Source organism: Nothoprocta perdicaria, unplaced genomic scaffold, assembly GCF_003342845.1.
Source record: "Nothoprocta perdicaria isolate Ctin4 unplaced genomic scaffold, notPer1 scaffold_81, whole genome shotgun sequence".
Taxonomy (NCBI): Eukaryota; Metazoa; Chordata; class Aves; order Tinamiformes; family Tinamidae; genus Nothoprocta; species Nothoprocta perdicaria.
Window position 1 is genome coordinate 3,256,023 of NW_020456099.1, and position 25,202 is coordinate 3,281,224.

At 40.3% G+C, this 25,202-nt stretch overlaps 2 protein-coding genes across 2 annotated transcripts in view; both read right to left on the reverse strand.

Moving 5' to 3' along the window:
• Nucleotides 1-15,220, reverse strand: part of LOC112958172 — a 17,238-nt gene extending 2,018 nt beyond the window's left edge. Inside the window, exons 1-19 of the mRNA XM_026051979.1 lie at nucleotides 15,077-15,220; nucleotides 14,227-14,583; nucleotides 13,494-13,706; nucleotides 12,797-12,928; nucleotides 11,674-11,823; nucleotides 10,884-11,000; nucleotides 10,299-10,472; nucleotides 9,439-9,646; nucleotides 8,929-9,041; nucleotides 7,521-7,633; nucleotides 7,149-7,230; nucleotides 6,369-6,506; nucleotides 5,478-5,640; nucleotides 5,167-5,288; nucleotides 3,638-3,778; nucleotides 3,070-3,183; nucleotides 2,554-2,682; nucleotides 1,893-2,054; nucleotides 751-912 (exon numbers count right to left, since the gene is read on the reverse strand). Coding sequence (XP_025907764.1) covers nucleotides 751-912; nucleotides 1,893-2,054; nucleotides 2,554-2,682; nucleotides 3,070-3,183; nucleotides 3,638-3,778; nucleotides 5,167-5,288; nucleotides 5,478-5,640; nucleotides 6,369-6,506; nucleotides 7,149-7,230; nucleotides 7,521-7,633; nucleotides 8,929-9,041; nucleotides 9,439-9,646; nucleotides 10,299-10,472; nucleotides 10,884-11,000; nucleotides 11,674-11,823; nucleotides 12,797-12,928; nucleotides 13,494-13,706; nucleotides 14,227-14,583; nucleotides 15,077-15,220 — 2,934 coding nt within the window. The remainder of the gene's footprint in view (nucleotides 1-750; nucleotides 913-1,892; nucleotides 2,055-2,553; nucleotides 2,683-3,069; nucleotides 3,184-3,637; nucleotides 3,779-5,166; nucleotides 5,289-5,477; nucleotides 5,641-6,368; nucleotides 6,507-7,148; nucleotides 7,231-7,520; nucleotides 7,634-8,928; nucleotides 9,042-9,438; nucleotides 9,647-10,298; nucleotides 10,473-10,883; nucleotides 11,001-11,673; nucleotides 11,824-12,796; nucleotides 12,929-13,493; nucleotides 13,707-14,226; nucleotides 14,584-15,076) is intronic.
• Nucleotides 15,221-18,755: 3,535 nt separating this feature from the next.
• On the reverse strand, nucleotides 18,756-24,806 carry LOC112958174. Its single transcript, XM_026051980.1, has 8 exons — nucleotides 24,798-24,806; nucleotides 24,241-24,258; nucleotides 22,839-22,973; nucleotides 22,291-22,410; nucleotides 20,895-21,112; nucleotides 19,683-19,876; nucleotides 18,957-18,987; nucleotides 18,756-18,880 (listed from the first exon to the last, which is right to left on the reverse strand). Exons 1-8 carry the CDS (start codon nucleotides 24,804-24,806, stop codon nucleotides 18,844-18,846), a joined length of 762 nt encoding a protein of 253 aa, XP_025907765.1. The 3' UTR covers nucleotides 18,756-18,843.
• Between the last annotated feature and the right edge of the window lie 396 nt (nucleotides 24,807-25,202).

Consider the following 25,202-nt stretch of genomic DNA (forward strand, 5'->3'; position numbering starts at 1 on the left):
AGCAAGGGAGCCCAGGTGAAGCAGCCTGGGCTCTGTCTGTAACAACGATCCTTGAAAGGAGACAGGGGGGAGATTCAGCATGCGTCTTCTGCTGGAATAACTCTCTAAATCTTTATTTAATTATTTTTAAGGGAGAGCCTACTCTCTCAATTCGGACCGACTACCCACATCGCTCATTAAATCTGGGTGGCATCACCCAAATTGGCTTCTTTCTTTTTTATTCCTGTCTTCCATCCCACTCTCACTGCCACCATCAGCTTCTCTACCTGATTAGTGTCACAGGAAACTAAGAACAAGGGCAAAATAAGAAGTCTGCCTCCATGCATTCAGTGCCCTTCTCAGAATGACCCGTTCTTTCTCTGGTAAAGAATATTTTCTTTCAATCCCCTATTTATTTCCCCTTATTTTTGCTGTGGTGCCTTTACGTGCTTCAGAAGTCTTGCCGAAAAAGGTGAGCCACAATAACAGCTGTTGAAAAAACTGCACATACTGCAGCTGATAAACACGAACTGTGTTTGTCACTGACTTCTGCAGATAACTCACGTTGGTGCCTTCCTTTCTCTCAATCCCACTTTGTCTACAACATAAAAATAAATTCTCTAAAGAAATCAGAATGTATCCTTCTGTAGTCTGTGCTTTCCTTCTGTTTTCTAAGTAAGTTGCTGGCTGCATTTGAACAGTTCTGAGACTAGGTGGTAATCTGTCTTTAAAAGAAAGATAAGTGGTAGTAAAATTAAAATTAAAACTCACTTCAATCTCCATGTAATAGTTCTTCTCATCAGCTGTGCTCTTGTTTTTGAAGGATACTCCAATCAGCCCATCATCTCTTCCATCAGCGAGGTGGAATCTGCTCTCGGATTGCAAAATAATATCTCCTTTGTTGAGCTGATGTTTTCCAGAGAAAGCAATTACCTAAGTATGATTAAAAAAGGTGCTAAAGCTTAATCCTTCCACAGAAACAAGTTCTGCACAAACCAGTAAGAGGCTCTATAAGATTGTTAGCACACACTGTCGTTTAATGTGGCAGGGTCAGTGATTAGAGCCTAAGACAAGAGGAACAGCTGACCTGCAACTGTATTCGATTAAGACAATTTAATTTTTCCTTAGGCTTCCCAACCCATCTAGCTAGCGTTTGGGTGCTTCTGTACAACAGGATTCACGGGATACAGAGGCACTTGATTTTAAAGTGATATGAATATTCATTTTTCCTATTAAACACAGTTAACTAACACGCTGCTTTTGGAGAAAATGTCGTCAGCATCAGAATGTGATTGCTGTTTCCCATTGCTAACAGCCCAACCAGTTCTGACAGTAAACAAGACACCCAAATTAGATGTTTTACCCATTGGGAAACTGCAATGAGACCATGCTGGTTACCAATTCAAAGTTTTATGGCTGCCGCTATCTACATTAAACTCTCAGGTCAAAATTTGCACAGAAGGAAGCCCATGGGAGGGCTRAAGTTCAAAAATCCATGACTATCAGCACAGCAGGCCAAAAAAGTGTATTTTTACCTAGAAGGGAAGGAAAACCCTTTTATTCCTCTCTAATTTCTTTTCTAATCACGCATGAATTTGTTCTGGTATTCTCCAGAAACACGAAATCAGAAGACCTTTGAGAGAGGAATAAAAAAGAAAGAACATGGAGGAAGTGGGAATGTTTACAGGGCCTACAGAAAAAGAGGAGACGGTGAAGTGAAAAACATGACCATGCTCCCTGGTCCACTGAAAGACACTATTAATTTATGGTTTAAGTCAGAGAAGAATGGCAATTCTTGTGAAAAGTCGCATCTGAGGAAAACAGTGGTTTTCCTACTCCTTTTTTGGAGTAGGCTCCAAAACAGTAGTTATATTAAATGTGAAGCAGAGTCAATAGGTTCATGAGAGACTCACAGTTGGAAGGTCGCAGGATCCAAAGTTTAYGTAATAGTCCAGCCAGGATGAGTAGTTTGTTTCTATTTTACCCAGAATATTCTGCGTAGTGCACGAAGTCAGGAAAACGTTTTCCAAAGTGACTTCTAACTGAAGCTTATCAGGATACAAGAAGCCGTTTCTCTGCAATACGCCAAGAAAATAGAGTTTAAACAAGGCAGCAGACCCACAGACACCCCTCCTTGCCCGCTCCCCCAGCTCTCAACTTCATCTTGGCCCCTGTGGTCTTGGGATTTGAAATACATTTTCTACTTGGCCACTGTTACTGGGCCCCACTCTGCAGAACCACCTCAACAGTCTTGCCAATTTTAGGCCAAAATGAGGCCTAACAAGTAATTTACTTGTTTCATAGCAGGTAAATTTACTCTTAGTTGTGTCATAACAAGTAAATTTACTCTTATTTGTTCTACATTTAGCTTTCTTCCTATGCAAAGAGACATACATAAAAGGCGATCATCTGCAAGACGAAACCTTTCATCAGTATTTCATTAAAAAATGATACTTTACAGAAGCCTTCTCGAAATCAATTCAAAAATTATATTAAAAAAAAATCACATCTATCGAAAGCAGCTTCTGTAAAAAAACGTATGGTGAATTAGCAAATAAAATGGACTTTACTTACCTCGTAAGTCAAATTGTGTTTGAATTTTTTGTCATCCCAGTTCAGATCTAGATATTCTTTAAACAACACTGCAGTTTGCTCTAGGGACCCACATGCAYTGAAGTGCCCCATATTTAGTACTGCCTGGAGCTGAAAGAAGGTGGTGAAAAAAAGACACACATATTACTATTCTTTAATTATTTCAGTATTAACGTTTTTAGAGGAGCATGTTTCTGGGGAAAAATACATCCCTGGGAGAACCACTGAAAGGTTGCTGAAAGGCTGCAGCAATCYCTACAGATAAACTGGATATGCTGATGATTGCGGTCTGGTGGGGACCGAATCCCAAATACAAATGTGTCTGTCCACAAGAAGCAGAATTCTAGAGAGGTTTTACCTTTCTTCCTCCAATACAGGTGAAAGAGCTGTCAAGGAAAAGCTTTTCCTATGATAAGGGATGGAAAAAGCTGCCAATCTTGGAGCCTGAGGGGTGCAAAGCGAGCTCCCCGTGGTCCTTGTGGGGCCCTGGGRCCGTACCTGCCCTGGGCAGAGAGTGGCACAAGCGTCCCACGCGGTGACGTTCGTCCCSGACCTCTCCTCCAGGGCCAGGCGGGCCTCAGCGGGCTGCCCGCCGTTCCACACGAGCTGCACCTAGCACAGGAGAGACGGATTTCTCCGGTGAAACAGGAGCCTGCAGAACACACTAGCAGAAAGGACTTCATGCAGTGGGGAAAGAGCAACTAAGATGATTAAGGGACTGGAACATCTCTCGTACGAGGAGAGACTGAGTGAGCTGGGCCTGTTTTCTCTGGAGAAGAGAAGGCTGAGAGGGGATCTGATTAACATGTATAAGTTCAGGAAGGGGGAATGCATGGAAGAAGGGGACAAGCAAGCCAAGTGCCATCAGCTAAAGGGAATGGTGCAGAGTCACGCTTGAGAAAAGCACGTGCRTGTGCTCAGAGAAGGGAACAAGGCTGGTGTTTTGGATGTTTTTCTCACATTTTTCAGATGATACCCAATTCTACAGCTGCTTGGGATGAAAGCCACACCACCAGCAGGAAATACAGTAAATACGGGTTTGTAGTTTGCACCCTCGTTATCTCACCTGCTGGTTGTACTTTCTGCCTCGTGTCTCCGCCAGGGATCGGACCTCCAGCTGCCGCAGAGTGAAGTTAAACGGGAGGGAAAGGGCAGCTCTGCAGCTCACTCGCTCGCGCCCGAACCTCAGCGCCGCCGCCGCCGATACCTGCTCCGAACACACCGACGCAGCAGGAACAGGAGAAACCTCCCACATACTGACACACAGCAAGAATTTTCTATATTTTTTCCTTGGAAAATATACCGAAAGGTGTAATTTCTTAAAGAAGCCAGACAAATTAATGTTCAAACAAGGGTATTTTTGCTACCTGAATTTCCTACGTGGCTATAGTTTGAGGCAGATTCTGTCATTTTGCTGGCAGGCATCATATACAACTAGAAATGACTCCCTTGAGTCATTTCCCATGACATTTTAATCTAAATATTTACGTTTACTACTACTAAAGTAGTAGTACATATTTATGTATTAATATGTATGACATTTATTTACACATATTTATGTTTACTACTACTACTACTRAAGTCAAATTAGGAATTTTAGCACTTTGTAAACAGAAAGTGTTTAAGGAATTCAGATTCTGTTTGTAGATAAATTTACGTTTCCCTGGCATAACGTATTTTATGGACTACCTTTTCTTTTATTCAGAAAAGAATAAAATTTCAGCAGCCTTCATACACCTGCATTTCAGACTTCTATTTAAAGTAGGCACCATTTGTTGCAAGTCAGTGAGCTCCCTAATTCAACTACGTTTGTAGCTAATTTTAACCAAAGTTTTCCTAAGTCTAGCTGCATTTTTGTTATATTTTGAAATAATAATGCTTGTTTACTTCTAAAAAAGGAAAAGTTATCTGTTGCACCACTTTTGTACTAAAAGTGCTATTTCACTGAAAAAGAAGAGAAAAAAACAAAAGACAACAGAACTTTGATTAAATCAGTAATGCTGCAAATGGTAAGCACAGTGCATGGCACTTCAGCAGSTAGGAGTGAAGAGCAGCCAGAAGTTCTTCATCCCTGTCACGGATCAGAGGGATCTCTTCATCCCCTGCCAGCTCATGAAATTCAAAATCCTGCTGTGAATTCCTTACAACTTGTTCATTTGTCTTTTTTTTTTTTTTTTTAATTTTATTTTACTTTTTTCCCCTGACTGTTTTGAGCCCAACTTTATGCTGTTCTTTCCATCTACTCTCAAAGGATGTTTCACAGCCTCTCACAGTGTTGGGGATATCCATAACTCAGTGCTTTGTACAATACATATTTAATTGCATTTGGTTACACAACAGCATATGGGGTTAATGCATGGAAAATACTATGCCCTTAATATCTCCACCAAGGATACACACTGCTTATCTTCTACTGTCATTATATCCTACACATTCCAGAGAGAAGACATTTTGGCTCCTATTTTATTCCTTGACTTGCTTAATGCCTTTCATTTATTATTTGTAAGAAAAGGAAAACAAAACCCAAAAAACGCCAYAATTTGCTAGTTCCCAAAATTCTCCTGACATGTGTGTCCCCTGAGCTGCTGCACCCACCTGGTGCTTGTCGTTCCAAACCAGAGTCAGGTCATCCTGGTGACTCTGTGCCGAATGCTCCACGTACGCGTCAAGCCTGACGTGCCAAGGGAAAGGGATGGAGAGAGGATGGGAAAGCTCCACTGGAAGGAGAAAAGGAAGGTAAGGGTGACTGCTCACTTTGTGCTGAAGGCAAGGCAYAACTGAGGCAAATTATATCTGGTAAGGACTGGGCTGACACCATTCGAAGATGCCTTTTGAAATCAGGTTTATGTGATTTTGTCCATTTTACAGCCTGCTMTCAACACTTGCAAAAGACTTTAGCAGCTTACCATTAACTTTATGGCCTCCAGTTAGCTTTGGGAAGAAACCAGTGTAAGTGCCTGTTGCCTTCACCTCTTTGCCATCCCAGAGAGCTACGTGCCTCAGTTTGTGGCTTCCATTATTTTTTTGGTAAACTGTCATGAGCACCAGCTGCCTTGGAAGACTTTTTAACTGAGAATAAAAAAGGGAAGCACATTAAACGCTAAGCTCACTGAAAAGTTTAACACTTAAATGTGTAAATATGTTGCCRTGCACTCCAAGGGTTCTGTCCATAGGAAAGTGTTTATAAAAGGTGTGATACAAGACCCAATGTCTACTCAAAGCCTGCAATCACTGATTTTGCATAAGCAGCCATGCATTCCCTTTGCCTTCATTCCTTCAGAAAGTCATGTCCTCACATAACGAGCAGAGAGGGCAGAACATTTTCTTTACAATGTTTGGTTTCACTTATTGTGTATTTTGCTTCCGTAGCTTACTGAATAATATCCTCCTTATGACATCAACAGCACCAGCTTTAAAGAATAAATCCAGCAGATAATGTAAACAATAATACATATGGTTTCCTCTTCCTTATTTGTAAAAAGAAAAATGTGTGGCAACTGCTTAATCAAGTTTGGCAGTAGCTTTGTCTGTAATATTTCCTATATATTTATGTATCCAATGCTCTGCCTATAGAGTACACAAATATCATTCAAACAACAGCTAAACATTGTTGGACACCCAACTCATCAACATGCCAAAAATTTGCTCCTGCTACAGGAGAAATCAGGGGCAAGATGTGTAAAGCAGTTGGAGCTGGACTTGACCTTCAACATTTGTCATCGTCGCAATACCACCCTCCAGAGACAGGACAACCACAGCTTGACTTGACCACTGCCAGTTGGGCTGAGGGTACCAACCTGAGGTATTGTGTGCATCATTTCAATGATGTTGGTATAGTTAGTCCCAGTGAAACTCAGCTTAGCTGTAAAATTGAAATCTTCGTTTTCCATCCGGAGGAAGAGTTTGCCGTCTGCTTCACTCACATCGTAATTTACCTTTAGAAGTTCCCATTAATTAAAAAGGAGAGAGGAAGAGGGAGGAGAGAGGGGAGAGAAAACATAATTATTGGCATTGTATTTTTGCTGTAATGTATYATATTGTGGTTCTCAGGACCTAAGAAAGTCTGCTTTATCATTTTCCTTTATGCTCACATTGTAGGAGGCACCCTGTAGGCAGAACCATGAAAAAGCCTATGGTGAATAAGCACAAGAAACGTGGGTGTGTGTGAGCACTTACTGCAGGACTAACACTGCTGTGTGCGACCGACAAGGGACCCTGCCCACCTTCCTCATCCAACCTTTATCTTCCTCGCTCACTTTGTGCGGTGCTTGGCTCCACTGCACAAAGCCAAGACCCTGAGCTGTCTTCTACCCAATCTCTCTTATCTCAGTAGTTAGAATTATTAAACACCACCCTGGAAGGAGTCGCACAGATCTCGTTTCCGCTGTAGATGCAAGAGGCAAGTAGAACAACCTCCCTGCAAAAGGTTCTGAATGGTGGTAGCTCTGGAAGGCACCAACATCCCCACCAGCACCACCAAGGTCAGAGATGCCCAGGTGAGATAAAATGCAGCTCAGCTACCACCTCTGCGGCTAGGGTRTAGTGATGTATGTGATGGCTAAGTTGCACACAGTTACCTTGAAAGAAAGCCCTGCTGCACTGGGGAGGTACTGTAGAAAGCAGGGAAGGTTCTGGAAGGCTTTGATGGTCAGTTCCTCACTAAAGGGAAGAAACAAAGTGTTTGTTCACTGGTGTTTCAGAAACTTGGCTCTCAGTGACTGCACAAGTTCAGCTGAGGAATCCCCAAGCCCAGCACAGGTTCTGGCCTTACAAAGAGCAGTCCCTTCCCTGAGCACTTRGACCAGGTTAGGCTGTTTGGTGCCCACTGTGCACTTAACCAAGGATTTGTGACCCAATTCACCAGTGCTTTGGCAAAGAGAACAATAACTTCTTCCATTGAATCCAGCAGCCTAACAATATTTGTTCAATATCCAAAATGACCCTCTTACCYTTGCTGATCATTTTTCCTATTGATGGCTAAGAAAAAGCTTGTGTTTTCTTTACTTGTCAGCTCCAGAGCTCCTGTAATTTCATTTTCTGTCAGCACTTCATGAACTGCCATCTGAGGAGAGGAAAAACATCACAGGCCATGGCTTCTACCCAGCATCTCAGTTAACTGGRGTTGAATTATCCACCAAAACGTACCATTTTGACTGGAGTTGATCTTCCAGACAGACATGCTTCCTAGGTGCCTTCCAGACTTAATCCAAAGGCATCAACAGATGTCCTCCCTTTCCTTGTTCTCTGTGTTTCCATTTACGATTTACATAGTTGTCAAATATTAGCCACATTGTCAATGTGCTCTTCTCCAGTCTAAGTCTAGAGTCCCTAGAATCTTCTCCACTAAATTAAGAAGCCATTTAATATCCTATCTACTTTTTTTGCATGCTGTATTGAAATCACCTTTTCTCTACCTTTTTTTGTTTTGTTTTGTTTTTTGTTTTAAAGAAAATAGATTGAGCTCCAGAAATCTTCTAGTATTTTCACATCTGCTTCCTCATCAGATTTCATCCTGAAACTGCTAAACAAACCCTCTCGGAGGCTGAGACCTGGGCATCGACACCTGTGTTTACCAAAGTCAGTGGAAACAGTGGTCTTAAGCCCTATGATTATGTTCATACTTTGCACATCATCTTTAGTCTCCTTTCCTCACTGGAGCATTTAGAGGATAAAAAGACATTTCACTAAAGATTAAGGTGGGAGAAGAAGGAGTTATATGTATTATTTCCTAATAAAATATTGTCATTAAATGTTTTTTTAAAAACTGACACATATTATGCAGGCTTCACAGTGATGTATCTTCAGAAGAGCTTTTATGCTTGTATCCTAGCTACAAAACCTCTTATTACAAGAAAAGATGATATTTCTATGAGGGGATGAAAAGGCACAGACTTTGTTCACCTCATTGCATAGTTAATAAATACAAATAATTTGTATTCCAAAACTGTATGGATTGAGAGACATTGAAGCCAAAGTTCAGGAAGATATTTTACAAGCAGTTTAACCAAGACACGAAGGAAAACAGCTTTCTATCAAAAATCCTTTCTACTTTGCTAGCAACCTGTACCAGGTGGGAAACGACCATGAGAAGCCACAGTAAACGAGCTCTTTCCTGAAACGATTAATCATGGGAAAACAGGGATTTCAGGTACTTCCTGACTATGCCTGGAAACAAACCATCAACTGTATACTTAAGGTTAAAGATTCGGATCCCCTCCCACCGACACRTGTGTAAACCTGCTGTAATTTCCCAGGATTACAATATGCAGAATTATTGCACAACAAAAATCCATGGTTTATTACTTTAAAGAGGAAGGGAAGTCCCAGATGACTGAGGAGTGGTACTGAATGCTTCACCTCTGCCATGAATTCAAACGTCCCATATAGTTCAAAGTCTGTGTCAACATCCATAGTCACGGTTATGTCTTTGTCATCATATCGGACTTCGCAGATAGTCTTGGCTTTGTTTTCTAAATAACAATGACAGAACGGTGTCACTTTGAATTTACATTCGCACTGGGATTCATACTTTTTRTGTTCTGTAATAAATACATTCAGTGATGCTGAACCACCACTAAGAAACCACAGAGTTTCTTAGTACGTGCAGCTGAGTATCCTCGGGATCACCTATTWCACTAGGTGTTGTATCACATAAAATATTTTCTTGAATAAAAAAACAATGCCACCTAACTAATAATACATGAAGTTTAAGAATAAAACTTTATTCACAGACAACAAAAAATGTTTCTTTTTAGGYAGTACCAACAAGTCTTAGTGAATCAGCTTGCAGCTGTTAAAGGAACAGCCAAAACATCCTCACAGAGCTATTACATAAGAGGAACTGYGCAAAGAACAGCATGTCCTTACCTAATTTCTGTAAGTTCAGATTCACACTGATTGCCTTAGGGTAGCCAGAGGCCTGTAATGTCTCGCTGTTATGAACACTTTGGCAAAAAATATCCATTTGGTGACCAACATAATGAGAGTTTATCATGTACGTGACCGATGTTTCCCCAGCTGCAATGAGCATACGTCTTTCTTGAGTAGTGTTTCTTCCTTCAAAACACACATCTATCTAAAACAGCATATGCATTAACAAAAAAAAAAAACTTAGCCTTTCATTATTCAATCATAACTTTATATCAAATCCATCAAGTGAATGGATTTGATATAAAATCCAACCTTTATATCATTCATTCAAGTGAATGAAATTCAAATCACTTTAGTCTTGCTGATTTTTGTCAAACTCTCATTAGGTTCTTCCCACTCCCCCAGAAAAACCACCCTAAATATACACTTATATAAAGCATCTCTGATCCATGCATACTGCAAATGTTTACTGAAGATACTTCCATACTTTCCTGAAGACAGCACTTAAGGAAGTATTTATTTAAGTGTAAAATTCCCTTTTAAGACCACAGGAACAATATTCCAGTTCCTGATACAATGTACTGAAACTGTATTCTTAGAGGAGCCACATTACTCATGAAATATGGGTAATACTAACACTCATCAGAATGGAATGGTCTTGTTCTGAAATAAGCTAATTARTAAATTCTTCTTATTTTAGTGGATAGTATTTTAACCATCCACAGTTTGTAAATTCCTAGAGAAAATCTCATCTTTCAGTGTGTACAGTACACAATGGTAGTCCTTGTTCAAGCCATGGGCTGTTATACTATAAATAAAGGGCAGTGTATACATTTTTTTTAAAATAAAAGTAATACCTGCAAGGATGGTGGCACTCTGACTTGTAGCAACCATGGCCATGTGTGCTGAAAATTCACAGTTATGTCTGTAGTTGTTTCAAACTCCTGGATTTGTCCTTCAAGAACCACCAGGCAACCACCRTAGTGCTCTTCAATACTAAATCGCTTGATTGGTTTCAGGTCCAAGGCAGCCTATGCGAGACAAGGACAATTTGTGAAAAGGGATCTTTATAAAAAGTAGAGCTCATGTTATTTGGGCTTCTTTCTTTGGTTTGGACAGTTCCAGCTGAAAGATCTGTTAATGAAGGTCCGGTGAAAACTTTTCCTGTCTCATTTGGTAACATAACACAGTTATAGACACATACCTTGGCATATCTCAAGTGAAAACATCCAAAAGATGCTGAAGTTCAAAACAGAATGAGTAAAATCCTATTCCTTTGACAATGAGACCACAATTCAACGATTTCCTCCACAGAGCAAGCACTTACAAAGTCACATCTACGACCACTATTTGTTGCCATTCAACTKGTGCAGTTTCCCCTTCCTTATTGACTTGATTCCAGCCTGGATGCCCATCTCCTCTGCCATCGTTTGGTAACTTACCTGCAACTCAATCCTGTTTTCTATATGGAAAGCCTTCAGTGTTTCTATGTTATGAGTAAGTTTGTAGTTAAGAGACACACCATCCAAGTTCTGGACAAAGCTCAGTTCTTCGGTGATCTGTTTAGTCCAAATAAAATATGACAAAMCTTAACAGTGACACAGCTCTGATCGCCACTTTTCTGATTAAATGCAATTACTGTTTCTGTCCTACTGAAAAAAAAAAAAAACCCTTCAAAAATGTAACTATAGGAAAGTTAGTTCCTCACTACACATCTATGAACCTGCACTAGGTGAAGACACTTGAAAAGACAGGTTGGATAAATTACAAATGGGAATCACACRTCATTTTTGTATCAGATTTGTTGCTAGAAGTGATTATGCAGCAAGAGTGACCAGAAAATACATGGGAGCTGGTATTCAGCAGTCTGCAAGCCTAACACTCAGTGAAGCCAAAAAAGTCAATTTTTAACAATACTGGGTACCATTTTGGGCCCACGACTTGATTCAATTTCCTCTACAGGTTCAGGCCATTAATAGATTAGATCTCTTGCCTGATTCCCACACTGAAGACACTTCTTCAGTGCTCTCATGCTGTACTATACTCGGCCTGTGGATCCGGCACACAGTCCAGTTGTCATTCCTTTACCTAAGGCCTTTAACAGCAAAGCAGCACCTGTACAGAGAGTTTCTGCAAGGACCAGTTATTCCAAATGGAAAAGCAGCAGTTTCCAACCCACTAGCTCATTCCAACCTCCCTTGCACATCTTATTAACACAGAGGAGACACTTACCTGCTTGTTGTTCACGGAGAACTGAATAAATCTTTTATAGAGGTGCCCGTTTCTTTCTGAAGAAACATCAATTAATGTCCTTGCAGGAATGCCCATGTCAGCAGCTCCTTGAATGTTATGAGTTAGCAGTGCATCCAACTCCTGTCTTCCCTGTTAGTATTTCACAAGACATACAAGAAAGTGCGTGGAGAGCCCAAAGCTTGCAGCCAGACACGGTTCAACCAGAAACTCAGCAAATTCACCTGTCCTACAATAAAACTAATCAACTAAAATTTAAAATAACTAAATTAAATGCATTTAAATCCAATTACACTGAATTTAGTGAAGTTATGTAAGGAAAAAAAGCAGAGAAAAATCAAGCATAGGGCTGACACTACAAAGTATATCTTTCAGCTAAAAGAAGAAAAGGTGCAACCATCTCTTTCTGGTGGTAATGAACTCCTGCTGTTCTGCTGGGTTTGTTGTTGTTTAAAAACACAGCACAGAAATACATAGACGTTACCAGCTGTGGCAAGCAAGTGAAYGCTCGGTAAGAAGGAGCTGCTTCTATGTGTACTCCTCCCTTTTGCACCGATGAAAAGAGGAGCAAATWTGTAACCGTCAGCAAAGCAAGAGTCTTGCAGCCTTTGGGGTGGTGGTGTCTTGCTGAAGAAGCACGGCACTGTTAATCACTGCCTGCAAGTTTGCCCTGTAAATCACTGTGTGAATCACAATCTTTTTTGCTTTGTGGCCACTGCTGTACACGTTCATGGTGACTGGGCTACATTATATAGACATTGCATTACATAGACAGGATCTGCAGTATAACTGGAATGAGACTGGCATTCCTGCTTTTACATGTCAGATTATATATGACACACAATATATAACAAATAACATAAACACCAAATAGTAGATTTTTTTTTTTTTTTTAAATGCACACACAAAATATAACCAGAGAATGATTCTGGAAGTGCCACAGGTTGTATCCTGTTTTCCTATACATCTACTTTACTGTTAAATTCTCAAAGATCTGTATTTTATTCTGGCATTTATTACTAAAGTCTACTTGTTCCCAGTGGAACAGCTTACAGTGTCACCTGGCACTTTGTACACTCATTTTAACGACCTGTAATATACTTACTTCAGTGGCTTTCAGTATAAGGAGTCCTTGCAATTTATTTTCATCAACAATCATCAATGTCTGTGAATCTAGGTTTGTTTTATCCATCAAAATGTAGCCTGAACCATCAATTTTTAATGGTGCTCCAAGATCCTGTAGAAATGGAAAGGCAAAACAGAAATCCCCTTCTATATTTATCCACAAATGTTATACACATGAAATTTTGTATTCCTAATTAATAGCTATAATAGCACCTGGTATAAAACCATTATATCAGGYAGCACGCCCAAACTGTTTCAGAAAACTTCAGATTTCCTAAAAGTTTTTACATTCTTTCTCTTTTGCATTTTAAAGATGTCTCTATTTTTGATATATCTGCCAGCACAAATAGGAGTGAATGGCTGGCTCCAAATATAAGATATATCATAAAAGGAAGAGATTGCTTTTCTAAGATCCAAATCTGCTACCACTGAAATAATCAGACTACTTTCTTTTGACTTTAGGAGGTGAAACAGTAAGATTCCAGTTCACAATTGGATGTAACAAGTCAAGAATACAAAAAAAAGATTCTTCCAAATACCTGAATTKTTTGGCATTTGTTTTCGATAAACATTTTCCATTGAAGCTTCTTTTCACAGTAGAAGTGCCCATTCATTTGAACTTCACAAGCACCTGAATTCAATCCTATGTCAATATGATACTTTGATTCCTTTTGTACCGTGACAGACAGTTTGTTTTCCCTTGGAATTCCTTTCAGTTGCGGGAACTCATGCCTGAAGTGAGCTTCCAGGGTCGTCCTTGGCTCGCACTCTGCTCTGACTTCGAGACGGGCTGCCTTGCCGTCCGCTTCAAGGACACACAGGAACCCTGCTTGGCAGATRTCCTTCTGAATATACCCTGTGAGCCGTGACTGAGCCGGAACACCGAGATTCTATCAAGAGACATAAAAAAAATCATTTAGATTATACACACAGGTTGAAAAGACAGGGTTTTTTTTCTCCTTTTAGCATATGAATAATGAGGCTTTATGCTACATTCACAGACAGACTGCAGCTGCAGCACTGCCATTTACCTCCTTCCCAAAAGTAAGGTGACAATTTTGGCTCTATAATATCCGAGGGAAGATTTTAGGACTAGCCCACCAAATCTACCACCTCCTTATGTACAAGAACTTTTACATTTACAAAAATACAAACTGTGTAATTCTCAGAAAGGCAAAAATTATTGACCGTGTCTGCTTCACTCAGACCACAYCACTTTCCCAATGTGACAAGCAGCAAAGAATTTAAAACTAATCTCAGTCCATACAAAATATCTGTGAATCACAAGATCCATTCTGTCTGCTCGAAGTCATATGTCTATAGAGTGACTGTGAAACCCCMAACATTAACTAAATCCCCAGAAGGCCTTCATTGATCCCAAATCTTTCTTAAAAGGCCTTAAATACTTACCTGCAGAAGGTGACACTCTGCTTCTGTTTCCAGTGTCCATTCAGCTTTGCTCTGAATGTAGACATCTCCCCTAGCCTTAAGGCTGCACGGGCCAGCCTGCAGCACCAAAATGCTTTCAGCGCTGGCATCTGTGGCTGCAGAGAAGAGCAGGGAGTTTTCCAAAGGCAGCCCCAGCTCCTGGAGCCAGGGAATTGCATGCCTCAGCACCCCTTGCACTGTGTATTCATGCTCGCAGGAAGCCTCTAGCTGCACATCAGCTGTTCTGCCATCACACTGCAGGTCCATCAACAAGCCAATGTTGCAGCCGTTCTGCTCGAACGAGCCCTCGAAGGCTACTGCGTGAGGCAGTCCCACCATCTGCAACAGAAAAGACTGTATTATGTAATGTACATAATGTAAAGCAATTGTTTTCCTCATTTTTTGAACTAATGATAAAGCATTTCTTCTTTCTGAACCCAAAAATGATCCCAAAAAATAATGGTATGAAAAAACAAAACCTCCAAAAACATTTTAATAAAAACCATTAAGTTCCTAATCCCCACGRAAATCCCTGAAGTTTCACACAAAAGGATTCACTTTTCATTATATTTTAGGACCAAAGTTTACTTTATTAAAAAAGCTGGGATTAAGCAACTATTTTATGGAACAATAGTAACACTCTGTTACTCCAACTTTACATTTTTAATATAATATCTTGGCAAATATTTGACTCATTGCTCTGGCAGAACCGCTTTAACAACTAAACTGTCCTTCCCCTAAATACAAGTGTCAGGATAGAGTCCTCTGTGTCTCATAGTGATATAAAATACGAAGACTACAACACCATACAAAAAACCATCAAAACTGTTACCTCCACACTGCCACACTTGTTTTGAAGAGTAAGCATCCATGCTGTACGTGTCTCATTGCTTGCCAGGCTCACTTCTCCATCTGCTTTTAAACTGCAGTGCCCAAGGACAATGTCAATCATGCCTTTATACCTGTCACTTCTCATGACTGCCACCCTCACTTGGTTCTCTCTGGCAACACCCAGAGACTGAAGCGGAGGCAGGGAATGCTTGAAGGCAAGCTCCAGACTGGCCTGGGTGTGGAAGGTGCCATGGAATTGCAGGCAGGCAAACATCTCGTTTAAAGAAATGCGTCCAAAGAAGCCAACTGTAGAGTTGCTGGTATACACCRACCCATTTAGTGAAATTTTCGCCGGAGTCTATGAAATTATAGAGAAACTGTTGTCAGAGAGAAAACACATTTGGTATCCGTCTTACATGTGAGTAATTGCCTACAGGAACAGAGAGAAGGGCCCAGGGTCTTCTTTCAGAGTTCTATAATAAAAATAACAGCTTCCCCCTCAGCTGTTAAAACAATTTTTAATAACAAAAAAGCAACTGCTATTGCTTTTATTATCATTTTACTATACACAAAAATAGCATGTKAGAATGCCTTATATTTCCCATAGACTTCAGCAAGAGTGACCAGAGTTATGCAGATTGGACCCAGATGACATGAAAAAACTGGGATCTGTCTTGTGCCACTGGAATGCATATGGAAATGGCAGTCAGTCTGTGACGCTTTTCAGTGGTAATTAAGGTAAGTATGCTGTTAATAGAAAAGTTTAAGAASAAAGTCCATACCTCAGACTGATGATTTGCAATGTCTCCACTGCAAAAGCCAGAAATTTGTTTGGAGATGGCTTCTCCCCTGCAAGCAACCTGTTGGCATATCAACATAGCACATTCAGAACATGCATAAAATCAGAAGGGACAAAAACACAAAGTACCAAACTAAATRGCTTCTCTCAAGAGAAAGAGCAGGAAAATATTAAAGCATAGCTTTTAGATTAAAGTTCAGAGATTAGTCTCCAAAAGATAAAACATTTAACAGATCTGAGGCTAAATTATGTCTCTAATCTTACATTATTATCCCAAATATTACCAGAGAAGACAAAGAAAAGACTATTTTCMAACAGCAGGAAACTGTCACTTGGTAAACAGACTTTGATGCTCTGGCTTTTGATCTTGGCAGGAGACAGTGGTGCTGCCTATGTGCAACCTGGAAAACACCCCTGGCACAAGTAGTTTGCTCAGCGTTTTAAAAGCCRTCAGCTGTGCCTTGTGCCACAGTCCGCAGTGGCTGGAGGCTCTGCAAAAACTACTGCCTTTTTTCTCCCATTCTCTCCATTTCACACCACTGCACCCACAAAGAGCTAAGGTGCTCACCTGCAAGCCCCGCTTTAGCAAGGTGGAAAGGGGCTGGACACTGTCATGCCTGGACAAGCACCCTTTGGAATACGCACCCTGCAATTTCATGCCATGTACGTTTTGTTAGCTGCTGCGTTTCGCTAATCACTAAAGAGCAGGTTTTCAAGCAGTTAACACAAAACCTTGTGTTGGTCTTGTTTGTGAAAAAAATCTCTCCCTTCTGATCTCCTAACACTTTCTCAAGATGCTAATTTGAACAACTGAGAATGAACAGCAGAAGGTGACATCAAATACAGCATGTAACAGGGTTTCTGCTAACCTGGACAGCCTGCGGGACAATGTTTATCAGGACTCCCACATCATGAAGAAGTGAAAGGGAAATTTCCACTGCACCAAAAGTAGCCTTCTTCTCTATTTTGACTTGGAACTGTTCCTTCTCCACCACGGTTGTTACTTCTGCAGCACTCCCTTTGCTGAAATTCTGAGCATAGAAGAAACCATACAAGGGAAAGACACAAATGACAACATCCCAGTTAGAGTAAAGGCAGAAAATCACAGGCTAGCAAARGCAGAAAATGGTTCAGTAAATAAGGATGGTGCTGGAACCTCACAGCCTGTATCACAGCAGCTGCACTGGTAAAAGGGAAGCACAAATTCCTCAACACAGCTTCACTTCAAAGGTAGATCTTCCTGTCATGATAGACCTTCTGAATGCTCCGTACCCACCCTGGACTAGCAGATACGATCCATTATGTTTCTGTGCTTTGAGATTTCCAARGGGAAAGCCATATTAAACCTTCCTTGGCTATTTAGCAGGCGTGGTGGATGACACTAACTAGATAATCAGGTATAAGAAGCAATGCAGTTCCTAGGCTCATGGACACATGTTACATGCATTAGGCTCTCTCACTTACTTCCCATTTATAAAGGAAAAATGAGATTGGATAAGACTACCATCCCTAGGACTACCATCCTAGGTGGTGTGGTACTTCCTCTAAATCTGAACTGACTGTGCTAACTTAATCTAGATTCAGCTCCAAGATTTCAGACGACTGGTACACAGGCTGTGTAACTAGAAGCCCTGAAGACACCTTCCTTTCACACAGCAATTTAACACATCTCAAAAATGCAGCCCCCCTTTTGGAGTGAAGCGAGTGCCATGCTTAACAGCACACAGAAATAACCTAAGTGTTAAATTTCTAGCAAAACTATTTTTGATCAATCACAGGCAGAACTTTTCTTACCTGGTAATGGCCAGCAGCTGCCACAATAAAGGGGATCCCAAGGCTCTTTATCTTGGAGATGTTGTGCTGTAAGCTCACAGAGAGCTGGGAATTAGGAGGCTCTRCAGGCAGTCTCTGACCTTCAAATACAGCAGTAATCCCTTCGCTCCCACTCCGTAGGGCTATCCTAAGGGTGTGATTCGCTGTGACACGGTTGCACATGGCAGTGAGAAAGCCTTCCAAGGGCAATCCTAATGACAGGGAAGGAAGCAACATCAGCACAAGCGAKACTACTGGGCTGTCCCTGCCTGTAAAATACACAAAAGCTAAGTTACAGATTAAAGAGAGAACTTTTATCACTTTTTGTAACAGGAGACAGCACTATCTGCCGCATAGTTATAGGAACAAAGAACATTACCTACCATATGCAAATCTTTAAGTGTTTGTTAAATTAAAACACAATATGTACCTTGGAAGTTAAAGATTATTCCTTTCTCAATAAAGAATATATGGCAATGTTTATTGTGTACAACGCCAATAAGTGGCTATTAGAAAGGTTCAAAACAGACTTAAGTCCAAAGGGATAAAGGCAATTTGCCCATCTAAAATTACTGGTAACTTCAGAACAGCTCTTTATTTTGCTTATGAAACAACACTCGGAATATTCAATTCTTCCAAGTGATTTATACATTCAATGACATTCAAGATTTTTTTCAATTATGGTCTGAACTAAAAAAGGGTATAAATACATGCTTAAGAAAAACTGATCAGCATGCACTAACTGCTCAATATGCAGAGATAAAGACGTATAAGAAAAATCATTTATTTTAAAACACTTCAAATAGCTTACAGTAGTTCTGTATCCATCCTATTGTGCTTTCTTGATGATATTAATGTGGATGTTACTGAAGTTACGACCAGATCACTTTTTGCCCTAGTGCAAGCAAATGCAAATTCCACAGGTCTGCACCCATTCAGACAAATTCACCTCTATACTSCTACACCGTATGTAAAACAAGTCAGAGGTTTTTTCATACCTGCATTTTTTAACGAGCTGATATTATGTGTGAAATTCCCACTGACCCTGATGCATTCATGGCTCATAACACTGGAAAGATCCACAGAAAGAGCTTCATCATCCACCAGCAAACTAGCGAAGCCTCTTTTGAGCTCTTCACTCAGCTCCAGGTGTCCTTTCAGCTTTGTCTCCATGGGTATTGCCTGGCTGCCATTCTGAAACACAGCCAAAGTGATGCTGTGCATGCTGGAATTGCCAACCACRTTCCTGTTCCTGAGATGAATTCCATACCGTGCATTGTTGATCATCACACTGATGCTACCTGTAACAGACAGAAATGATTACTGCAGAGAGCCCTTTGGCATGGAAATGACCAGGATTTTACGAGCAACATACAAAGTAATCATTAGTTTAATACGATGAAGAAGCAAAAGCATTTCAAATGATTACAATAGATAATTTAGCCTAATTCAGATAGAAAATTGGCTCTTAAGAGAACAGTTTATCTACTAGCAGAAGYGCATGTGTTGAGAACAAACTGCATAGGAATATATAGCATTTACAGCAAGTATTTCTTTTTATTCACAAAATAAGTCCTGGCCTGCAGGCCAAAACAAGTGCACTTTCTTCTAAAGGCAAGCTTACAGAGGAATTACGCCCTTCCACAAAGGCTCCCTACATTGCTCCGGGATACGCAATCCCTCTGGAGCTCTGCAGTGACATCCTCCCCTCCGTGCAGCCCGTGCAAGGGCGAGTGCCCGAGTCTGCAGCTCCTCTGCATCCCAGAAGTGGGAACAGGAAAAAAAAGACACTCACCATTTATCCATAGTGCATTCCTTACAGAAGTGCATTTAATGCAAAAGGATGCATTTAGTATGGAAAATGAACTGTTGATCAGGTGAGTGAAGACACATCTGAGTAAATGACAATTTTCACTGCAGGTGTATCTTATTTTTTAGCTTTTTTGATTGAGGGTAATAGTGAGTATCTTTTTTCCTAAATAAATAAATAAAATACCATCTTGTATGTCGCTTTTGCGCTTCAGCAATCCATTCAGAGCAAGAAGCCGAGGTATAGCCTTTAATTCAGTAAACGTGTGCCGAATTTTTCCATTTAGGGAAATGACAAGACCAACTTTCTGCTCCCTAGCTCCCATGAAATCCACATGAAGCCTGTTGTCATTAAGCTTTAGCTCAGAAGATATCAAAAGTCTAAAAACATAGACAAAAAAAATGTCAGCAAAGTCATCTTAGTGCTTAATTCATCTTAGTCTATCTGACAACCTGCAGTAAAACCATGCCATTTGTTTGGCAATGTTCAGTGCACATTCTGTATKTCGACAGAGAAAAAGAGTAGATTTTACAAGAGATCAGTACAGGAGGTTGAGGAGGAGATTTTTGCTTAAATAGTCTGAAGTTATTGATGAGCAGCCCGGCACACTTAGCTGAGAGAACCCCGAGAAGACAAAATTTCAGCCTATCTGTGCCTCCCTGCTTCTGCCCATACTGAACCCAGAGTAGTTTCTAGGGGGATTCTTCCTACCTGAGGGCATCTGTTTGGAGAGAACCCCGAGAAGACAAAATTTCAGCCTATCTGTGCCTCCCTGCTTCTGCCTATACTGAACCCAGAGTAGTTTCTAGGGGGATTCTTCCTACCTGAGGGCATCTGTTTGGATGGCTCTTCTGCACATGTCCCTGTTGCCATGTGTTGTTAGCCAGAAACTGGATGCCAGAAATGACAGATGCACTCTAATGATTTCTCTATGTGGAACAGCTAAGGAAAACACCTCTGGAGATCATCCAGTCCAACCCCCCTGCTCAAAGCAGGGTCAGCTAGAGGGAGTTACTCAAGACTGTCTGATCAGGCTTCAAATACCTACAAGGATGGAGACTCCRCAACCTCTTTGGGCAACCAGTTCTACTGTTGGCCAACTCCTACAGTAAAAAAGTTTTATTTGTTATGTTTAAATAGAATTTCTTGTATTTCACTTCGTGACCATGTGTCTCCTTTGCTGGAGGCCTTGGAACTACATAACTGTAAGAACAAAGTCTATAAAGTGGCACATTCCATTTATATGACAAGAGTTTAAAGCGTTATAAAACAGTGAAGATTGAATACATTAAAATAAYTTAAAGGGTGTATTTTGGAAGCAGAATAAGGGATTTCTAAACTATATAACAGATCCAATTCTCGTCTCACGTCTATTAACCAAGACTGCAATTTCTCTACCTCGATGGAAACATTTTGCCCCTTAAGTGGAACTGCATTGACTCTGGTTCTGTCCACACTGCATGATGGAGGGAAGCGCTCACTCCCACAGCTCTGGCATTCCTCCTCGTTTCATTGTTCACAGCAACCTCCAGCACTAGCATGTCCCTTCCGCTGGAATAAAGGCAAAGAGATCCATTGAGGTTGCTCTCACCGTAACTCTTCAGGGCTGCTTGGACCTAGGCACAGAGAAAACAAACACAGGACATTAAGCATCTGGAACCATAATGCAAACAGTGAAACATAAGTTTGAGGAGTTAGATCAAAGAGAGAGATGGGCTTGGGAGGCTCTCATGTTCCTTAAATTAGAAGGAGTAAAAATAAAACTGATCTTTTTTGCCCCAGACAGGATCTCTTTTCCTTGCTTGCAAATCATTCATGCACTATGCTCCTAAAAAGAACTTCCTGAATAAATATTGTCGAAGTTACAGTTTCCTCCGTTTTCACAACTAGGCTCCTAGTTCTGGTACAAAAGGCTGGCTTTGGCAGAGCTATTTGGAGCCACGAGCTTGTACCACAACTGGGAATAGCACAATTGCAATTTCTCTATCAAAAACCATCAGTCTGGAGGCTGCAGCCACCAGGCCTAGCGTTTGTTGAACAGCAAGTGTTGTCCTARGGCCAACCCAGGCCCATACTGCCTTTGGSAGGCCCTTTCTATCCCCACTGCCCATGGGACGCTCTAGGCTTTCTCTCTATATTCATCCTAACCATAGGGCTCAGAATTACCTCAAGTGGTTCTAGAGGCCAACAGGCCTCCCAAAACCTGCTACCACAGGACCTTTCAGCTGACTTGAAAAAAAAGTTAATGTAATATATGTAAAACCGCAAAAATGAAAAACTATACTGCATTTCAAGTATAAATCTACCTGAATCTCAGAGAGATTTTTTCCAAAGTTTTCTGAATTTCAACCAAAACACAAGCCACCTATTCCCATTGGATACAGCCATCTACCGAGAACAAGCTCCATCCATAAAAAGTTAACTGCCATCCTAATGATTTTGGCCTCTCTACTGTGGCTGACTGGATTCCCTATAAGCTGAACAAATTTCTAGTGTATGTGTGTGTGTATATATATATATATATATATATATATATATATATATATATATATGCACATTTGTTCTCCCACCTTGAAAGTGCAATCCCAAAGTAATTCACAGTACAAAGTTTCAGGGTGAAATGTGTGCACAGCAAGCAGGAGACATAACACAAATCTTCAGCAATGGGGTTTTGATGCTGGCTCTCCAAGCAAAACAGAACTTCARCCCTAATGGTCAGGAGTCTTCCAAACAGCGAGTGAGCTGCAGAAGTGACAAGTCCATGCAATGAAACCGCAATAATCAGGGAACTGACCTGTGAGGAATCGTTCTTGTTGATCATGGCTTTTGCATTCACACTGTAGTCAAAGTCTTCCCGTTTGGTTTGCCCAGAAAACAGCTCCCCACTTAGGGTCACTGCTTGTGGAAACTCGAGCTATTTGACAAAGCARAAATGTAGAAATAACTGGGTTCATATCGGTTGTTTTGTGTTATTTGCTATCCGAACTTTTAGCATAAAGTAAGTAATGTTTAGAAACAAACATGCATAAAAGTTTACCCAAGTCACTGCTGAGGAAGTCTGAAAACAAAGGATGAGTGTTTTTCTTACAAGACAGTACTGATACTGATTGTTATTTGGCCTTGATTGATAATGTGGGAGCTTTTGTTACCACRAGGATTTTATTAAAAGAAATGGAAAGAAAGTTTGCAAACACTGAAGAATCAGTTCTAAACATAAAGCGGAAAACCAGCCACCAAGACACAAAAATTAAAACAATATAAATGAAGACAGAAACTTTCTCTGAAAGAAAGAACTTCTTTTTCTGTACATCCTAAAATAAGGTCCAGTTTCAGCATCAATACCTGGAATGAATGAGTCACATCCACATATAAAAGATGCCTGAAATCTGCCTCACTGGATTTGTCCTGGTAGCTTCCTAGAAAGCTGAGAACATCTTCCTTATTGACTTTCAAGGTAGCTTCAACTTCCTGCTTCACCTGTGTGCCAAGAACGTAGGTGAACTGCATTGAGTATTATGACAGATGGGAGAGGCCTTTGCAGTTGAGAATTTTTACACTGTGGCTCAGAATGAAAAAAAAAAGCAAAGCAGAGAAAGCAAATAATTGTATTGGGTAAGCAAGATGATTAGACAGGTTAGGATCAGATCCTGGAATCTTTTCCAATGTTTGCTACTTACAATACTATTAATGCTTAACATCAATTGAAAGAGAACTTTGCTTGTGACATTTACCTGGWAAGAGCTAAAGTCCTACAAGCAAGCGAGGTCTGAAAAGACAGTAAACTGCAAATTTACACAGACTGGTAATGAATCTCTTCTTATAAATGAAATTTAACATGAAATACACTCACCATTTGGTGACTTCGAGTTAAAATGCATATTTCAACATTTTTGGGGAACCACCTGTAGTTATAAGGATGAGCTAAACCAGCACAAATCTGCAAGTGTTTAAAAGGAAAGGAAATGCAAGGAACATAAGATATGTGCAGTAAATTACTAATTTTCTGTCTGTTTGGTTTTTTGGTATGTCATATTAAAGGAAATTTTGGGACCAAGTATTACTTACATAGGGGTTTTCAGGTTGGTAGCCTAGTGTAAAAGTTTGAACCAATTCCTCCAGCTCATTTATCAAAGCTTTTGTCTCCAAAATGTACTGCTTTTGTATTTTGACAATGGTAAATGTCTCCTGAAGAAGGAAACTCTGTGGAATGAGGAGTTTAAATGGATGCCTGGAACAAAATAAGGAATGAACAAATGTAAAAGATTTAAAGGCAACCACAAAGAGAAAACAAAGCTTCACTGAAACTCCAAAACTTTCAATTGCACATGTGATTAATATGACAGGTACTAAAGCAAAGCATGTGGCACCAGGRCCTATGAGAACTTAGAGTGTCATTGTAATTACAGCTTCATATAAACTACACCCATTTATTAGAATTTCTGGTGAAAATTCTCTGGATTGAGAAATGCTGGTCAGAGCATGCAAAAGGATGACTCTCTARAACTATGACGTGCCAGACTTAATACATACACTTTACATACCAAAAATCCATTTCAAACAGGTACAGAATGTCCAGATACTCAGGGCAGCTTTTAAAATTTTAACTAGCAAGTACATTCTCTGTTCCTGTACAAACAATATCYGTATCATGACAATCCTACGCAACATATGTTCAGCTAGTTCTCTGAGCAGTTTACTACTTACTATGCAAGTGCAACATGTTAGCTCTTTATTAAATACTTACCTGCCTTTTCTTAGATGCCTAGAAAATGCAGTAACATTTACAGTCAGACATTGGACAATATTTACACAGGATACTTGACACAACTCTTCATTTTTCATTCACATACTTATCCCATTATGGAAAAGGCATCTCAGTGCTTTGTTTCCTTTTAGCTCAGTCTAAGAAGCAGAGCAGCTCCTAAGACAGCTCTGCACTCCTGTTGACCTTCTATGTCTTAAGAAAGCTGAGCTCTCCTCAGCAATGATCTGGGCTTCTCATGTCTGAGCATGCATTTTTAGGGAGGATTTCAAGCTGTGTTTTGATAATATACCATGAAGGGAGAAATTCTGGTAGCCAATACCTAAAACCATGTACTCATTCTTACCAAAAAAAAAAAAAAAAGAAAACATATTCTCAAATGTAAATATCATTTGTTTTATGTTTTAAGGGGGAAAACGTTTGGCTTTAAAACAGCTGTATCATTGCTAAGGAGTAGCATCTGGAAAAATTTTTCTGCAGAAAAGCATCTGGATGGCCTCAGGGGTCAGACTGAAATTYTGGAATTTCTTATCACTTACTGTGGCCATGTCAGAAATCCTGCTGTCTTCACGAAATGAGACTGTACTGCAAATAGGATTCCTAACACACCTGGCCGCAGCATGCACAGCCTACTGCTCTTGACATCTTTCTTCATTATCATTTCAATAACAAGGGTGAAGGCTGAATGGACTTAGACAGACAACCCATGGAGTCAGTGGGCTGGAGCAAGCTTAGACCAGAGTAGGACACACAACTTCTGTGAATGTAGTACTTCAGTTTTGTACATTTTTTTCCCCATGAGCATCAATATGTATATTAAATTTAGGCCAAAATATTCCTCAGAGGTAGAAAAATAGCTACTGAACCTAAAATGGAGAGTTCCACGTTTCTGATAGAGCATCTTCTCCTTCTTAAGCTCTTCCAGCTGTCCTTCAAACTGCAGC

Bases quoted from the DNA above. Each gene is read 5' to 3' on its own strand.
- LOC112958174 (XM_026051980.1), bottom strand. The intron at 19,877-20,894 runs GTAGAGAAATTG...CTATGTTTTTAG, and splicing joins GGCAAAATGTTTCCATCGAG to ACTTTTGATATCTTCTGAGC. The intron at 18,988-19,682 runs GTATTTTATTTA...TGTCTGTTACAG, and splicing joins CAAAAGCGACATACAAGATG to GTAGCATCAGTGTGATGATC.